At 36.3% G+C, this 18045-nt stretch overlaps 1 protein-coding gene across 3 annotated transcripts; it reads right to left on the bottom strand.

Moving 5' to 3' along the window:
• Positions 1–3074: 3074 nt before the first annotated feature.
• LOC111408968 (epidermal growth factor receptor substrate 15-like 1) lies at positions 3075–17161 on the bottom strand. 3 transcript variants are annotated; one of them, XM_023038836.1, is made up of 14 exons: positions 16650–17160; positions 11647–12745; positions 10297–10512; positions 9969–10186; positions 7985–8059; positions 7530–7601; positions 7349–7447; positions 7144–7209; positions 6957–7071; positions 6028–6096; positions 5097–5442; positions 4800–4923; positions 4327–4477; positions 3075–4029 (listed from the first exon to the last, which is right to left on the bottom strand). In XM_023038836.1, the coding sequence occupies exons 1-14, from the start codon at positions 16788–16790 to the stop codon at positions 3431–3433; spliced, it is 3390 nt and encodes a 1129-aa protein (XP_022894604.1). In that variant the 5' UTR covers positions 16791–17160; the 3' UTR covers positions 3075–3430. The 3 variants fall into 3 exon arrangements, with proteins under 3 accessions (XP_022894604.1, XP_022894603.1, XP_022894605.1); XM_023038835.1 differs by having other exon boundaries at positions 3075–4040; positions 4338–4477; XM_023038837.1 differs by lacking the exon at positions 4327–4477 and having other exon boundaries at positions 3075–4180; positions 16650–17161.
• Between the last annotated feature and the right edge of the window lie 884 nt (positions 17162–18045).

Genomic DNA, 18045 nt, shown 5'->3' with positions numbered 1-18045 from the left:
TACTCGTAGATCCCATCCCATGTGAGAGTGCTGTCAAAGTATAAAAAATTGCGGTACACATGGCAAAACTCAATTATTCATCTTCGAAATGCACTGTCATTCGGCATATCGTCTAGCCCCCGTCCTTGCTAGAAATTTTGTTCGATTTTTGCAGTTGAAGTGGGTTGGAGAGTCCCCTAATCTCATTTCGGAGTCTAATGATTTACACTAGAAATTGATTTCAGAAAAAAAATTTATTTGTACCATAAAGGGTCTTACATGTATATTCATATAAGCTATTGTTCGTGGCCAAACGAAGTTCCAGACATAAAAAGGAACAATTATGCTACATTGCTAGGGGATTTTATCAAATTTACACTTGAAAGAATTCCATTAGCAATTGAACAGAAAACAATTAACACATCCAGTCACAAGCTGCCATCTCAGCCCTTACAAACTGCCCTACCAAATTTCCCTGTAAAAGGTGCTTATTCCTAAAAAGAATATACGACACACACTGATAAATCATTGCGGTCATGTTTGATTGAAAAGACGATAATTCACACGAGAGCAAGCTGAGAGGTCATGCCATCATGTAATAAAGTTAAACAAAACGATTGATGAGTGACGGGCAAAGCATAATTGAAGTATTAAATTCAGATTTTTGTACACAAGTCATCGACAGTTAGTGCAAGGAATCTGGAGTTTAATTATATCGGTGATGTCTTTCCTCTTTTATTTGTTTATCTCTATTAACATGTTTGACTAAAGTAGTTGAGTGCTAGAATTTTCGATGAACCTTCTATCATGAATATTTAACTAGTAATTTTATATCTTTTTGACATTTAAAGCACGTTTTCGATTCTTGAATGATGGGCATGGATTTTTTTATTTTTATTTTTTTACAATTATTTGATTACTAATTGCATGAATATTGTGGCTTGTTCTACCTTTGAAAAATGGAAAATAAGTTAGATATAATTTCAATTGTCGTAGTGTCCAATAGGGGATTGAAATATATTGCTATGCTTTATGTGATCTCTAAGTATTTATAAATTTTTAATACATTTTATATGTTTGCATTCGTTATAGAAATGTAGTTGGATCACATGTAAAAATATGTTTAATTCTACGCAAAGGAAATTGTTAAACAAATTGGGAATATTAGTCTTCATAATTGAATCGTGTTGTCAAATTTATAAATTCCGATATTAAAGGGGATTCGAATTCTAGTACGCTTTTCATCGTCATATGTTTATAAAACTTGCATTTCATTATAACTTTCTGTTGATTTTAGTTAACTTAGGTCTTGCATTCATAAGTAGATTATTTAATTTATTAAAAAAATCACAATTTCAATTGTTTCAGTTAAGGCTAAGTTAATTTGAATTTGAGTTAGTATAATCTCTGCGTGAACAATACTTGAAGTCAAAATTCATTTTACTTCTCGTCAATGAAACGTGCACTTACAGTAATTTTTTATCAAACAATAATTTCGTCAACAGTTTACATCTTGAATTGGTCCTTAGACGACCGTTTGAGCTGAGGGAACAAATGAATTACTGGAGCAAATACCTAATAGCTCGTTTTATGCGACAAAATTTTTTAATAATTCCCGTATACATTTGGGATCACCCATTTTCCTTAACCTTTTTATGATGGTGAGCCCGTTTGGTAGCTATTTTTTTCAAAATGCATTTCTCTATCTCTTCTTTTAAACCACACATTCTTTATTAAAATAATATTACACGTAAATCAAAAAAATTTCCTTATTTTTCAACCACACATTTCATATCAATTTACTATTCTAAAATACATTTTTACATAAAAATACCTAGATTGCACGGATAACGTAAGGGGTCACCTTTTGGTTTTAGAGAAGCGACTAAACCATCTTCAAAGATGGCTTATCATGAATACATTAATATAATATAATTTCTTCTGTTGCAAGACAACTGATGAACCTAATGAAACCGTTTATATTTCATTTTTAAGCTGCTCTTTTTACTCATTTTTGTTGAATTATAATCCTCTTTTATCTCTTTATGTGGAAGTATGTCATCAAATCCAAGCATTCTTCTTCTAAATCACAATTTTTTTTTTCTTTTCATTTTTTACCTACCATATTGTAACATCTTTCAGTTCAACGCACAAATTTTACACTCCAAAATTTCAGATCATTGACCCCGATGCTTTCGTGAAATCGTCCGTGGAACCTGTTTATGTATAGGCAAATTGAACGTGAAGGGGAAGGGGGAAAAAAAAAAAAAGGCCTTTGGATTCAGTGTTTACTTCCATTTTTAGATCTATTTTTCTGATGTAAATAATCCTCCTCCCCATGCTATCATGAGGACGCTTTGATTGCTAATATAACTGAAGAATTTTGCTGTGTACAACAATTTTGTACTCGTGGATCCCACCCCATGTGAGAGTGATGTCAAAGTATAAAAAATTGCTGTACATATAGCAAAACTCAATTATTCATCTTCGAGATGCACCGTTATTCGGCATATCGTCCAGCCCCCGTCTTTGCTAGAAATTTTGTTCGATTTTTGCAGTTGAAGTGGTTGTAGAGTCCCCTAATCTCATTTCGGAGTCTAATGATTTACACTAGAAATTGCTTTCAGAAAAAAAATTTATTTGTACCATAAAGGGTCTTACATGTATATTCATACAAGCTATTGTTCGTGGCCAAACGACGTTCTAGACATAAAAAGGAACAATTATGCTACATTGCTAGGGGATTTTATCAAATTTACACTTGATAGAATTTCATTAGCAATTGAACAAAAAACAATTAACACATCCAGTCACAAGCTGCTATCTCAGCCCTTACAAACTGTCCTACCAAATTTCCCTGTAAAAGGTGCTTATTCCTAAAATGAATACACGACACACACCGATAAATCATTGCGGTCATGTTTGATTGAAAAGACGATAATTCACACGAGAGCAAGCTGAGAGGTCATGCCATCATATAATAAAGTTAAACAAAACGATTGATGAGTATATGAAAAGTCCTCTTTTGGATCATGTTCGAGCCTATCCAACGTACCAAATATGGAACGGGCAACTAAAATAAACGACACAGCAAATGTAGGCATCAAAACAGAAATTCACATTCACGTTGTCCGTCCCATCCTCAAATATCTTACATTAAAACAAAAGAACAAATTTGACCACCAAATAACAACTCATAAAAAGCCCTCTCATAAAGTGTGCACATTCTACAATCTAAGCTGACGAAAAAGAAAAGGGAATATTTGCAAATATTAAGAAATCAATTATGGACGAGAAAAAAGAAGGAAGTTGGGTAAAAGGGCAAAATCAGTGTCACAGAGATGGAACACGCTGAATTGTCAAATGAAACAACCAAACTGCCTTACCTATACCAAGAACCCCCACACAACAAACTTCGAATGAGACAAACACTACTGAACAAATTATATTGCTAGAACGCTTTCCAACTGTCTGAATCTCTCCTTGGAGTCTGAGCCTCTTGTGATGTCTTAAATGGATCGTTTGATCCAAATGTATCTGAATCGTCAAAGGATGGGAAACCATGGCCATACTCCGAGTCTTTGGTACTCCGCATGGAATCAAATCTGGTAAACGAATCACGTGGTGGGAATAGTCCATACTCAGAGTCCGCTGTGCTACGGAATGAGTCGAATCTTGCAATTGACTCTTGTGGAGCAAAGTAACCCTGATCGAAGTCAGAATCTCTTGTGCTTTGCATGGAATCAAATCTCGTAAAGGTTTCCCGCGGTGCGAAAGGGCCACTATCATGTGTGTTGAAGGAATCAAATCTGGAGAAGCTGTCAAATGAATGATCTTCTAAACCTTCACTGAAACTTCTAGGAGAGTTGCTAGAATTCAACATTGGGGTGCTTGGGACAGAATCTGCGAAAGCAAATTGGCTCTTCCCCTGGAAAATGTTATCTATGTGCGGAGAGCTGGCAAAATTCGAAATTGGGGTGCTTGGAACAGAATCAAAAAGAGGACCCTGCTTTGGAAACATGTTATCAATGTGTGGAGAGCTGGCAAAATTTGTAATAGGGGTACTTGGAACAGAATCGAAAACAGGGCCCTGTTTTGGGAACATTGAATCTGTGGTTATCGTCCCAGTTTTAATTGGTGGTAGATCCCAGTTATCTGAACCAAATAAAGAACTTTCACGACGCCTCTTGCCATCTGAGTCCTGCATCACAGTGGTGAAGAAATAAGATGAGAACAAACCCCCATTCATCTACGAAGGAAAAGTAAAGTTCTGAACCTGTGCATCAGAAACAACACAGTTTTATTTTAATTTTGTGGGTGTGGGTGCGGGTGCGGGTGCGGCAAAATTTGTAATAGGGGTACTTGGAACAGAATCGAAAACAGGGCCCTGTTTTGGGAACATTGAATCTGTGGTTATCGTCCCAGTTTTAATTGGTGGTAGATCCCAGTTATCCGAACCAAATAAAGAACTTTCACTACGCCTCTTGCCATCTGAGTCCTGCATCACAGTGGTGAAGAAATAAGATGAGAACAAACCCCCATTCATCTACGAAGGAAAAGTAAAGTTCTGAACCTGTGCATCAGAAACAACACAGTTTTATTTTAATTTTGTGGGTGTGGGTGCGGGTGCGGGTGCGGGTGTGGGTGTGGGTGTGGGTGAGAGTGGGAGCCTGCATATATACTTCTAACGAAACCAAAAATTGAGCGAGAACAGTGAGAAAAGTTGTTTTAAACACAGGAAATGTACATAGAATACAATCTATAATGAATGAAAATGCTAGTACAATATTTGGCATGAATATTGAAGTGTTCTCGGATACCTGGGTAGAGAGACGATTGAAATCCCATGTCACGTCCATATCATAATGCATATCATAGGAACCCCATCCTGGTTCATCATAACCTTTGTCCCCAGAAAGTACAGATTCACCACCTCCATATTCACTGCATTAGAAAATCCATTACATTGGAAATTTATGACAAAAAGCACTGTATCTATCTATACCTAAACTGTATGACAATTGTGAACTACTAATCAAAGGTCTCAACCGGAATACTGGTCTACAAATGACAACACAAAGAAAAACCACCAAAAGAGGAAAAAATAATCAGACTACCTGTGAGTCTCGAACGCATGGGTTGAACCATTTACGTTAATGTCCTTTCTAGTCTGAGGATCTTGAAATTCCTTTGATGGGCTCTTGACTACATTACTTCCTGCAGGACTGTCCGGTGGACTTCTTGCAGTTTCCAGTAAGCTGTGTGTATTTGTCCCCTCTGCCTTAGGTGTCCTCTCCCCGACACTAACCACCTCTGATTTCTCATCAGCATTAGAGGGTGATTTTACAACCCCACTGTCATCTATGGAAGTATTCGTTCTCTCTCTAAACAATGAAGACTTGGGTTTGGGAGGGGCAATGACATTTTGAACCTCAAGAGTAAGTTCTTTAACAAATGTGAATCCTGAAATGGAGGAAAGTGCAACAAGAGAAATCAGCAGGATCTCAATTGAAAAGACAATTGATACAAAGTACACTTCTTTCATTTTTATTTTTTATCTTTTTAAATTTCTTTGATGGACCTGTAAATAGACTAGGTATTCAACCCCTGTTTGGGCTCCATTTTTTCCAAAACTCATTTTCCCATAAAATAATTTCACGTAAACCAAAAACTTTTCCTTATTTTTAACCAAACATTCTCGAAAAAATCACTATTCCAAAAACCCACTTTCAAAATTGGGGTCAAACAGGGCCTCATATTTATTCAACATGGAAACGAATCTAAATTGCCGATAATATTGTACGAATCATCAAAAGTTTGAATGATGCTATTTAACATCGCCGGGGCAAGCACCACTTTGGACCTCTAGGTGGTAACTACATGAGGTTAGATGATAGATTAACTTAAATGTAGGTCACATGATTCAATGTGTGTCAACTTAGTCTGGTGTTCGAGCACCATTGGTGCTAGATAGCATTATTCTGAAAGTTCCCACCATCCAATATAAAGTATATTTTAGAAACACGGTTATTAAATTTCAAACAGCACCTTCATCTTCAAGCTTGTCCCATACTTCATCCCAATCAGCTGCTCCTTGTTGCATACCAGGTTGCCAACCTGGACAGAAAACAAAAAAAAGGCTCACATAAACAAGAACAAAATATTCCTCACAGAGCACGACAAACCCATTTTGATCCGTCTTCGAAATTACAATATTGGTTACGAAATCAATTCAATATTTCTTAAATGAACTAAATTTGATAATCTACAAAGAATTCTATTATAAATTACACCAACTCCTGCTTGGGCAGCCAGATTGTTTATGTGGAGATATTCTCTGGAGCACTTTCACAGATAGGCTCTAAGCTTCTTCATTAATTAAATACATGCCACCAGGGCTGTGTCTATGAAGAGTAGTGAATGATAAAACCTAAAAAAGTCACAATACTTTCCCATTTCATCATCCGCCTCACTAATGAAAAATAACACCTACAATTAGAAATATATATGCAATTATAATTGAGGATCTGATATATGGCACCCTTAAGTAATCAATGCAGCATATAACAGTGGTGTTATTTTAACACACACTACGACATTCATACCGATTTCAAAGCTAAAATAGTACAGCTTCCTGAGACATGAAATTAATTTAAGGTCATGCATGAATGAAACAGTCCAAGTAAGTGAATAATCAGTGAAATGGAGTCAAAACAAAAGAACTAGTATCACACTGAAGGAACTGAAAGGCAAACCACAAATTGTTTCATGGTTTTAGATTCATATGCAACTTTCTGTAGACTCAAGTAACATAAAAGTAGGCGATATACCAATGCAATAGAAAAGCTAGCTGATTAAGTTTAGATATTTGTGGTGATCAACAGCAGAATCCACAATGATCGACTGGATGATTAGTTCATACTAGAGAAGAATGAAATAAATGAACTGCTCAATTATAACTATGTTGATTTCAGTACCAAATGGAAGCTCGACCAATGAAGTTGGTTTTCCACGTAATCCATAAGTTTTGCAACGTTCATTTAAGGCTTTTACCAGCTGCTCAAGATCTAACTGGATCTGATTAGCACGATCCTGGAGAAACCAAAACTTGTTCTTAAAAGTATTCCACAGATCCTCGTGAAATCATATGATGGTAGAGCATACCTGAATACCATCAGCATTGCCTTGTTCCAACTTGACAATTGCCCGATATAGTTCCATTTTTTTCTCCTACATACAATACATCCATTTTATATTCGGACAAATCCGATCACAGGACAAAGTCTATATATAGATAGCAGAAAGAAAGGACAAACCAGAGTAAACAGATACTCTCGTCAAGTCTAGCAGCAGAAAGTAATCAGAATACCTGAATATCACGAAACGTGGCCTCTTCAATGGTTAACTTAGATGCTACATCTCCAGCCTGCTTGTACTTCTCTTCATATTTCTTTGCCAATGAGTCAGCCTGATATATAACTTGGTCAAGTGAGTCACACATATAGCAGGTATCTTTGTATACATATGCAACCTTATCTTCAGAGGTATACCTCTCTTTTGTCACCGGAAACTCTTTCAGTAATCTCATTTAGCCGATTATCACAACGGCTTTTGTATAGAATCTGGAAAAAATGGTGGCAGATATTAGTGCAAGAAGGTTTATGATGCATTGTGAATTTTAAACTATTATATATCAATATGGTATAAGAATTGTGTATGCTAGCTTTAATACATCCAAAGCAAAGATCATGTCGACCATGGGACAAATGATGTATCTACATGTAATGAGACTCAGAGTCCCTAAAATAAGATGTCATGTCACTCTACATCTACATCTCCCTGCCTCTCTCTTATCAAATAACACGGATGTAAAGTGAACTAGGGAAATTATGGCAAAGGTAGAATCATCCAACATAATAGTAGTTCATTTAAAATTAAACACATTGCGAAGTGAATATAAATGCCACACTATCTGTAGCATGTGAAGGAGACCATATAAACTCACAAGTTCTTGCATCTTTGAGTGGTAAAACTGAATTTTCTCTTTAGCATCTAAAATCTCTTTTTCCAGTTCTGATACCTGCATTGAAAATGTAGACAAAAGTGCAAATGAACATTACAAAATTAAGGGAGGTTTTATGGGGAAATGGAAAGCAATCACTTCTTCCCACCAATAAGTATATCATGTTGTGCTATTGCCATGGTATACATCGCATGAAGAGGAAAACAATAATGTTACACTTAAAGAAAGCAACTTTCTATTAACCACAAATGAACTTTCTAACTTGGCCAACTTGGCTGCACATTGAAATGGAAGGCAAGGGTCAAGTTTATTGAGCGATTCACAAAATTTAGCTGGACAATCAGATTAATACAAGACATATAACCTCTATTCAAATTCTAAAATAAAGCAGATCTAAGAATGAACTGTAAGTTTGTCTCACAACTACATTAGGAAGGATGTTCGTTTAGAAAGGACATGTACGGCAGCATAGCTAACAATTCGCATTCAATTTTCAAGAAACCAAAGTTAACATGAATAGGCTACAGTCCACCACCACTATATTCTTTATCCATGGCAAAGTGAATAACAAACCTTGCATTTAACTACATCACGTATATCCTTTGAGCCCCCTCGTAACATTCTTGAATTAAAGGAATACCCCAGCAATAACGAAATGAAAACGACAAATTTACTATTCGAATGGGACAAAATCCTTTATTTAGTATCTTTTCATCCTAAATTGTAAAGCCTCTTAAACATGCTTGTTGATTGTTAAGCATCACTTGCCCTAGTTTCAAACAAGTCCACTGATGAGAAATAATATTATACAAGATCAGAGAAGCAGGTGACTCCTCGAAAGAATTTGTGAAGCTATGTAAAATATATTTCTTAATTTGGAAAATGTGTAACTGAAGGAATATATGAAATCTATAGATGCATTAATAACTTCAGCTAGAACATAGAAGTCATGTTCAAATTAACCATACAACGAAAATTTATACATTGACCTACATGTGTGTTAGGTTTAGAAAAATTGCTTCAATCATTTGAAATTCTTAGAAATCCTTTCGATGGGATCATGGGAATCAATGAAAGCAATTCAATTCTTGGATAAGGAACCAATGGAGGCAGTTCGTGTCATTTGAGAGTCCAAGAACTTGAACAACGACATCCTACAATCCAGCTTTACTCGAAAGTTAAGCTCTTGAATAATGTAAAAGCTATCCAATTAGAATTGTGAAAAACTTATACAGCAACTATGAAATTGCACAAGAAACACATAGATCGAGAACTTTTTATCCACTAGTAGCTATTATTATTCTGATATAAATATCACATATTTTGAGTTCTTGATGTTGTAACGATCCTTTCTCTGCCTGATTATAATGACTGAGAATATAGAAAGGAATTCTTCAATTGAAACATCTGATAATCAACTAAAGTCCTTTGATTGCTGTTCAAGACTTAGAAAAGCATCATGATGTATGTTACATGGAATCAGATACTGAAAATTTTGTCATTGCCTCAACTCCAACAAGAAAACAAGTTGTCATCCAAACTCATTAAGGAAAAGGCGAAAAATATGTTTAAACACTCTCTAGAGCTAATAAATTTGACCCATCGGATGCATCATATGTTAGTAAATCAACTTTTGTATTGCATCTCTTTTTCTTGTTAAAAGAAACTCTTGAGCAGTGATCTTTTTGCAACTCTAAATAGTTACATCATAAGAACAAAGAACTAAAGGATATTAATAACAGGTTACATTAGACACGGATATACACCCTGATACACTCTGTATTGCCATATCTAGCTTTGTTACTACAGCCCATTATCCAGAATTATAAAGGATGATATTCTATTTTAGGAGCACAAGCATATAGCTATATTTCAGGAAAAATTGATTTTGGTAGCAATAATGAGCAAGAAAATGGAAGGGGAGAGAGATAATATCGTGAAAACACAATTAGCAGCACCGTATCACCTTTTTCTCGGCATCCTTCGCCTCCTGAAACTTTGTGTTCAGGGAATCCTGTTCCTCTGTGCTAAGTTGATCTACGAGATGCTTCTCCAGCACTGGAACTTTGGCTTTTTGTTGGCTGGGCTGCATATTATCATCACGACTAACTGGACGAGGTGGCCTTCCTACACCAACAGAGGTGGCTGGCCATGCACTCCTAGTCCCTTGAGCTTGTTGGAATCCTAATAACAAAGTAATAGATCATGAATCAAAATAGAGAGAGATAATATGCACGTGTATGTGTTCATGTGTGGTGGACATTATATAGTTTAGTAGAGGGAAAAACATAAACCAGCAGGTCTCCAAGCCGTATTTCCATATGCAGCATTGGGTTGAGCGGAGGCAGGCAACAATGTCTCGTCAAACATAACACCACTTGGAAACACTGTAGGGAGAGGGCGGCCTTCCCTATATCTCTCCATAAGATAAAGAGCAATGCAGAATTCCCTCAAAGAAAGCTTGCTGTCATTGTCTTGATCGGATAAGTCCCAGACCTTCTTTAAGACCTCTGATAAATAAAACAAAAGGTCAGAATGATGAATTTAATTGGCTAATCACTTTTAAACTTGTAATTGCAAAAAGAAAAAGCGAGGTTAAGACTGGCATAGAAGCATCTCGTCTTATTCGTGTCATATAGATATTTTCATGCTACCCACTACCCAGAACTTTCATTAGAAGCCAGATTTCTTGGATCCAAGCTCCACGTCAAGCAAAAATGGAGAGAAAGCAGCCACCGCATCAGAATTTTCAAGATCAATTACCAGAGTTTCAATACAAGTTTTGAGTGTCCTTTAATTTCTTCTAGGATCTATATTATCCAGATTTATAGTGTACATGTTTATGCACATGGTGCTTCAGGTTATAATTGCAATGCATGTTTTAAGCTAGTCTGATTTCAAAAAAGTAATGTGATCTTGAGAATCCCAAACCTAGGGTGTATACGGTGGGCAATGTCACCCAAGCTTGTTGTGGCATGGTACATGAAAAGGCCAAACCCAGGCACTACACCGTAAGGGCCATGCTTGGCCAGGCGACAGAGGCCAGTAATATTTAAAACAAACTAACCTAAAGGCAGAAAGGCTGTGTCCTGTGAGCCTATTTGAAGAAAACAGCACAGGGGCAACTCTAAACAGAGTCCTCTGCGGAGTCTCAAGAGGCCAAGATAGGCACAAAGCAATCTTATCACAAACATACGCATGCTTTCATTTATATTATAAATAAATAAAGAAACAAGAAACCGTTTGACCTGACGACCCACAATGCCCAAGACCCAAGCATACATGGGGCCAGCCCAGCATGGCCAGTCAAAATGTTCGGCCAGACAAGGTGGGCCACCCCAAAACCGGGTTGTGCTGATTTATGCCCTCAATAATTTCACTTTCTTGCCCCAACTTTCTCTCATATATATTTCCTTACTAAGGACAGAATCTTTTATGAACAAAGCCAGAAGAAAAAAAAAAATCTGGCAATTCAAAGTCACAAGGATAAGATATTTACTCAATTTTATTTTATTTTTTTAAAAATGACACTGTTGGAAACTCAAACAAGTATAATAAGCAGATTAGCAGTAAATGATATTTAAAAAAAAAAAAATGCAAAATTGAAATGGAATCAATCAAGATGTTAATAAAGCATATCGTACCTCGTGGTAACCTCCAACTCAAGAACAAGTCCTTTGCCTGTTCACCAGTGATTTTTCCATCTCTGTCAGTGTCAACCTGCATAAATACCTTGCTGTACTTCTGAACATCCGCCTGGGACATTCTTGGCCATGGAGGGTGAGATTGACGAGGAATAGAATTTCCAGATGCAGCAGAAAATGTAGATGAAGTTTGCGCTGAAACATGTTGGTTTGCCTTCAATGTGGGCTGAAATTGCTGAGTCAGATTGTGCGGAGGTTGCTGAGCAGGAGTACTTGAATTGACCATAGGTGGACTCCCTCCTGAAATATGTGCTGTAGATGATGAAGCAGGTACACTGCTGGCAGGCGATGAAGGCATGGTGGAATTTTGCTTTGGTTGAGATGATGTCACCGAGAAAACATCTCCAAATACTGAGTCTGAAGCAAAGCCATTTCCTGTAACTGAAAGTGTTTTGGAGTCTTCCACTCCAATATGGGTACCCAGGGGAACAGTATTTTGCGGTTTGGATGAAGTATGTTGCATCAACCCAGTATTCTGTGGGATCGATTGTGTAACAGGTGGAGACGATGAGATACCTGGGCCAAAGCCACCTTGAGTTGTAGATGGGCTGGAGCTCTGATTAAAATTTTGAGAAGTGAATCCTGTTTGGGAACCATCAGTCCTCCCACCAACCCAACCAGAGGAACTAGGGTGAGGAACGTTCATAGCACCTACTCCAGGCATTCCTTGGCTTGCAACACCTTGATGAGGCTGGAATCCAGAGGAAGGAAGTGGAGGCCGAGGTGGCCTTACCTGTTGAGTTTGCTGAGATAGAAAACCAAGTGTGCCACTTGCACCAGTACTTTGAGTAGCGACCGGATTACCACTCAATGGTGTGGTTGATGCACCTGCATTAATATTTGACTGAGAGCCTGGACTAGCTGCAAATTTTATCTGAGGAGCAGGGATTTTAGCTGAAGCCGGACCATACAAAGCAGCCTTCACTAAATCAGCAGTCAACTCTCGCTTACTTTGTGCCACTGTAACAAGTTTAAGAGCATTATAAAATTCAGCACGACCAAGGAAACCACTTCGATTTTGATCAGCATACGTCCATATCTGCACATAACCAGAAAGACTTTCTAAATATAATTGTTCAAAACAAATAGAAAATGGCAGACCTAAGAGTAACAGACATATTTACACGAAATGTTTGTATGTTTATCAGAACCGTTCCTGTTGCTGAAACTATAATAATCATTATACAATTCAATAAGAGCCCTAAGCATGTATGGTGATAGACCAGAATGTAAATTATGCAAGAGTCAATGTGATCTGAACAGTAAATGTAAGGTCAGCTAAGAAAAACTTCAGAACCAGCTATGTTAAATTACCACAGTTGAGATACAATTATCCTATCAATAACACCGTGCTCCTAATCTAAGTGTTAGGGTTCAAAGCCATAATAGATAATTAAGAACATGCTCCTTCCCCAGATTAAAACCTTGCTCCAATTCTTCATTTTAGTCAATATCATCAAGAACTACTAAGTCTTGTTCCCAATAAATTTTTTTTTTTTTTGCAATCCAGTTTGATCCATTACTTCATCTACTGCTCTAGAAAATCTAACGCAACTGAATCAGGCCAAGTTAATTTTGGTCATCTTTCAATCTTTTAACATGTTCTAATAGAATTGCATCACTCCTTAACAAAGCAAGTTTGTTGATATCCTCGCAAGGCATACCCCAATCATTCAAGTCATTACTTCTTATTTATACTCAATTGCTGCACCTAATTTGTTTAAATATATTTTCATTCCTTGCCTAATGTATTCTAATATGGTCCATCTTAACATCCTCATTTCCGCTACTTGCATCTTATGGATATTTTCTTATTTAACAACCCAAAAGTAGTAACATGAAACATAATGGATCAAATAACTATTATGGGGTTGAAAATAAGGCTGTATATACCTTAACCCTAAGTCGTGTTACCGCAGCTATACACACTATGAGCAACAATGTGGTAAGTTTTGTGTGACTTGTGACTTAAATGTAGTTATTGTCTACATTACAGTGCCATATTTAAACACCTCTTAAGTAACCCTCAAGAACATGCGAACATTCTTGGATGGGTATCTTTCCAAGGGATTAGAAATGCATCCATCATACTTATGGATTTTAGAGATTTTTTTGACTGACAACCATACACCAAAGGTCCTATGAAATGTTTAGTTAGCGATAAGACAATTGCCTTAGCGGAAGTTAGGTATTATGGCACTCCCAAGAAGGGACATTGCTCACAAACTTCACATTGTCTCCTTGTGTCGTATGTGTCAATTGGGCAAGACTAAAAATCCCTAAGATATACACACCACTTCCAATTCCACGTGCGTACCACTTGCGCGACCTTAGTATGGACTTTATTCTAGGACAGCCTCAAATTGCTAGGAGTCACAATACTATTTACATCTATGCGGACATGTTTCTAATAGCACATTTTATTCCCAGTTTAAAAACTATTGATGCCTCCTGTGTCATAAATTGTTCTTCAAGAAAACTGCTCATTCACGTGGATTGCAATCCACAGTTATGCCTGATTGAGGTGATAAGTTTATTAGTTATTTCTAGAAAACTCAGAAAAATATTTGGCACAGATCTACAATATTCCTCAGCTTAGTGTAGGAGAAGCCAGGTAGCTAAAACTTGTTTTTATATATTTTTTGAGTTTTCATAATAATAATAATTTAAGTAGTACGCGAGAAAGGATATCATTTTCTCACCAGCATCGATGATATCTTTCTCTTTTTACCAATGCTATAAGGGATATGAATTACGAAGTTAGCTGCTCTACAGCCTAACATTCTGAGGAGGTATAGTATATGTATTTGCTGCAAGATTAAATGAGCAAACATAATCTGGACTTTAACGTGGTCACTTCCACATTTAAACCAACAAAGAAATCAGAAACTCTTCCTCTCTTATAAACTTGATGCATTATTAAGTCCTCTTCACACTTCATCTACAAGTGATGAAAATAATCTCGCTCAATTTGTAGACTTTTCACAATACTGCAATAACTGGGTACCAATGAGTGTCTTGATTGGTATTACAAATTTTCATTTTCAGTTCAAAAATCTGAGACCCGCCTCTCACCTCGGAGTAGTTTTGATAAACTGCTTACCAAATTTATTGCGTCGTTGAGAGATATATACACGTACAATCGACTTCAGATTGCATGGTGTTCTATAAGCATGATATTATTTAGAAGTCCTGTATCCTATGCAAAAACTTTTGATATGTCTTGCTAATTACTAGACCAAGCAAACAATTTAGTTTTCCCTTACCTTCAAGTAAGTTCTTAGTAAATGTGACCTCTCAAGATAGTGTCCACCGTTGATTTTAAAGGAAACTACTATACTTTAAGTTCAGCAGTATTTTTGGGTTAAGATTCAATATGTTAGAGGTGTATGTCATGGTGAAACGTGATGATTCCTTTGAACAGAAAGATAAGGTAGAAAAATAACAACAGAGACAGCCAAAATAAATATACACGATGAAGGTTGGAATGGAAAAGTACAATAGGATGGCTCCAATACCATGTAGACAGCCTGGGCTTAGTGGAATTTTCATCCTCTTATTCATTGAACAGAATACATCAAATATATTGTTGTTAATTACAAAAAGGAAAAAATTCTATGACGAATTGGTCATCACTAATTACAAGAAAACACTGCTCAATTATGTTAACGTTGATAAAATCCTAAATTTAATATTTTTTAACTATGCCTCCATGCAACTCACGTATTCTTACACGCACTAGCAGATTCTCCAACAAAATGGTGAAAAGATAATCTCTACTGTTGTTGTCATCACATCTTGTACTGATATAGTTAATAAAAATTCCTTCTCTAGCACCCACCATGTAGCATCCCCATGTACCCTAATACAAGGTTTTCTCTAAACTAATATAAACCATACGCAAATCGTATGTTTCCTCTAAACTTTTCCATTATTTAACAAGCAATTAGCTTTCACAGTATATCTCCCGTGCATAAAACCAAAGTCTGAGGGCTTCGTATTATATCTTAAACCATGCTTAATCATTCTCCCATAAGTCATAGGTATTACTTCTATAATTTGAAAAATCATGGAAACTTCATTTATTCTTAAAGATAGGCACCACCTGGAACCAAATGCTTCGATCCACAATTAAAGTCAGAGCACATGTTAAAGATAAAATGCACATTGAACTCACAAGAAATATCATCATCAAGAGATTGTGCAGATAAAATTTCCATCTAGCCCAATTGTTGCTCGCCTTCAATCCCATATCCGCATATCAAGTATGGTTATTGTTTCTAACGAATCCAAAGTTTTTCTGTAGGGGAGAAAACAATGCACCAAGGGTATACACACACAGCTAGAAGCTATATAACATGATATTAATTAAGAATTTTCAGGTCTATGCAGCAGAAGCAGCGATCTGATTCCCTAGAACCTTGCTTGTCAGCTATATCTTGCTTGGACATGAGAATAGGGCAATATAGCTTGCCTAAGCGTGACTTCTACTATTCATCTCAGTTTGACAAGGTTAACCCACAGTCCCAAAAATATGCACAGCAACTTATTCTGCTGTTGTTTGCACCTGTCTTTAGATATCTCCTTCTTAGAACAGGTGTGACTTGTCTTTCACCTATTCATTTCCCTATTTTAAATGACAAAAATGCTTTAACTGTTGCCTTCATCTTCCTCATTTAGCTGTACCCTCAAATTGACTGCTGAGAATTGAGAATTTAAACATAGCTCAAATTACATAATCATCTACTCCTACTATTCCACCCGGTAATTAACAGAGTATCTACCTACCCCGTTCAATTGTAATCCAAACTGACAGTCACAGTAATTATTATTGAGCTCAAAGCGGTTCATAATTTTATTAACCATACAACTAAGTTTCCAACTAAAAACGCCATAACTGGTTACCAACATGAAATAATAGATAACAAAAAAGGCAGGGGAACCTGAGCAAGGACTGGCGTGGGTAAGTTGGTGCCTCGAAAAAACGCAACAGCCTCGTTGCCACTGATCCGACCGTCCCGATCCATATCAGCTCTCTGGAAATAGGCCTCAAATTGATCCATACTCGGACTCTGCGCCGCCATTTCCTGAATATAAGTCAATAATTCTCGTCTAGAAATAAAATCCACCAATTATATTTCCTTAATCTTTTCGATCGAATCCAAGAATCAGTCTCCAGATCGACAAAGATCTCAACGTTATCGGGTCATTCAACATGCAAGGGGAGACAGTTTACAAGATCCGACAGCTATGGCGGGTCGGACCCAAGACCGTGAAGAAATCGGGTTCTGGGGATAGGGCTAGAGAAGGGATAAAGTAGATTGATAATTTGATTTGATTAGCTGTTACCATAGAGCGATGACATCAGAGTTTAATGGAAGAGTGTGCTGTCGATTAATGTGTTGGAAATTGGACAAATAAGCACAGTGCATCGGATTTCGGGAATGAATTTTTTTGGAAATTTTGATTCACTCTGGGTTTTGTATTGGAAATTAGGACGAATGATTTATGTATTTACAACTATACCCCTCCAATGGACCAACGGGTGTTGAAAATTTTTCCCTTTAATGTTAATCCATCTCCGGAATGTACATTTATTTATTTTTTTAATGGAAATGATTACTCACAAAATAGTAATTTATTTATTTTAAATTTAATTCGTATAAATAATTTATTTTAGCACTTACATACATACCGATGGGTAAAAATTTTAAACTTTACTAAATATGAAGGGTGTGTTTGATTACATTTATTTTCCATAAAAAATATCAATTTTCCATCTAAATTCTTACTTGAAGTGTTTGATTGCTATTTTTTTCCATGGAAAACATTTTCCAACTTTTGAAAATATGTCTAATTTTCCTTGTTTTTAAGGAAAACATTTTTTTTTCTAGGTGATATTTTCCATGTCAATCAAACGCACTCGAAGTGATGATTTAATGAGATGAAATGATCGTTTTTATACATATAATTTTTTATTAGTTTTAACTCTCGTTTCTTGTTATTTCACTACTATATAAAAAGGGCAATGTTTCCCTACTGTAGAAAGAACAATAGATTCTTCAATTTTATCTCACTGTAGCTTTTTTTTTTTAGAGAAAGTAACGACGTCGTTTATCTTACGTGTTTAATACAGTGACTTTGTTGCTTTTCCTCAATTTACGCGGCATAGAGGATTATGTCATAGAACCCTATTTACTCTTTCTCTATTTTTACATGCTACAATCACGCCTCTCTATTTCTCCACATTAATTCAAGAGCAAAAGTGTGAATTCCATAAATATATGATTGAAAATATGTTTAAAGAAAAATAAATTTTAAAAAATGAAGACCAAATAT

The sequence above is a fragment of the Olea europaea genome, chromosome 14 (genome assembly GCF_002742605.1).
Source record: "Olea europaea var. sylvestris chromosome 14, O_europaea_v1, whole genome shotgun sequence".
NCBI lineage: Eukaryota > Viridiplantae > Streptophyta > Magnoliopsida > Lamiales > Oleaceae > Olea > Olea europaea.
The sequence above is the reverse complement of the archived record's forward strand: the minus strand, read 5'-3'. Positions and strand labels throughout refer to the sequence as shown.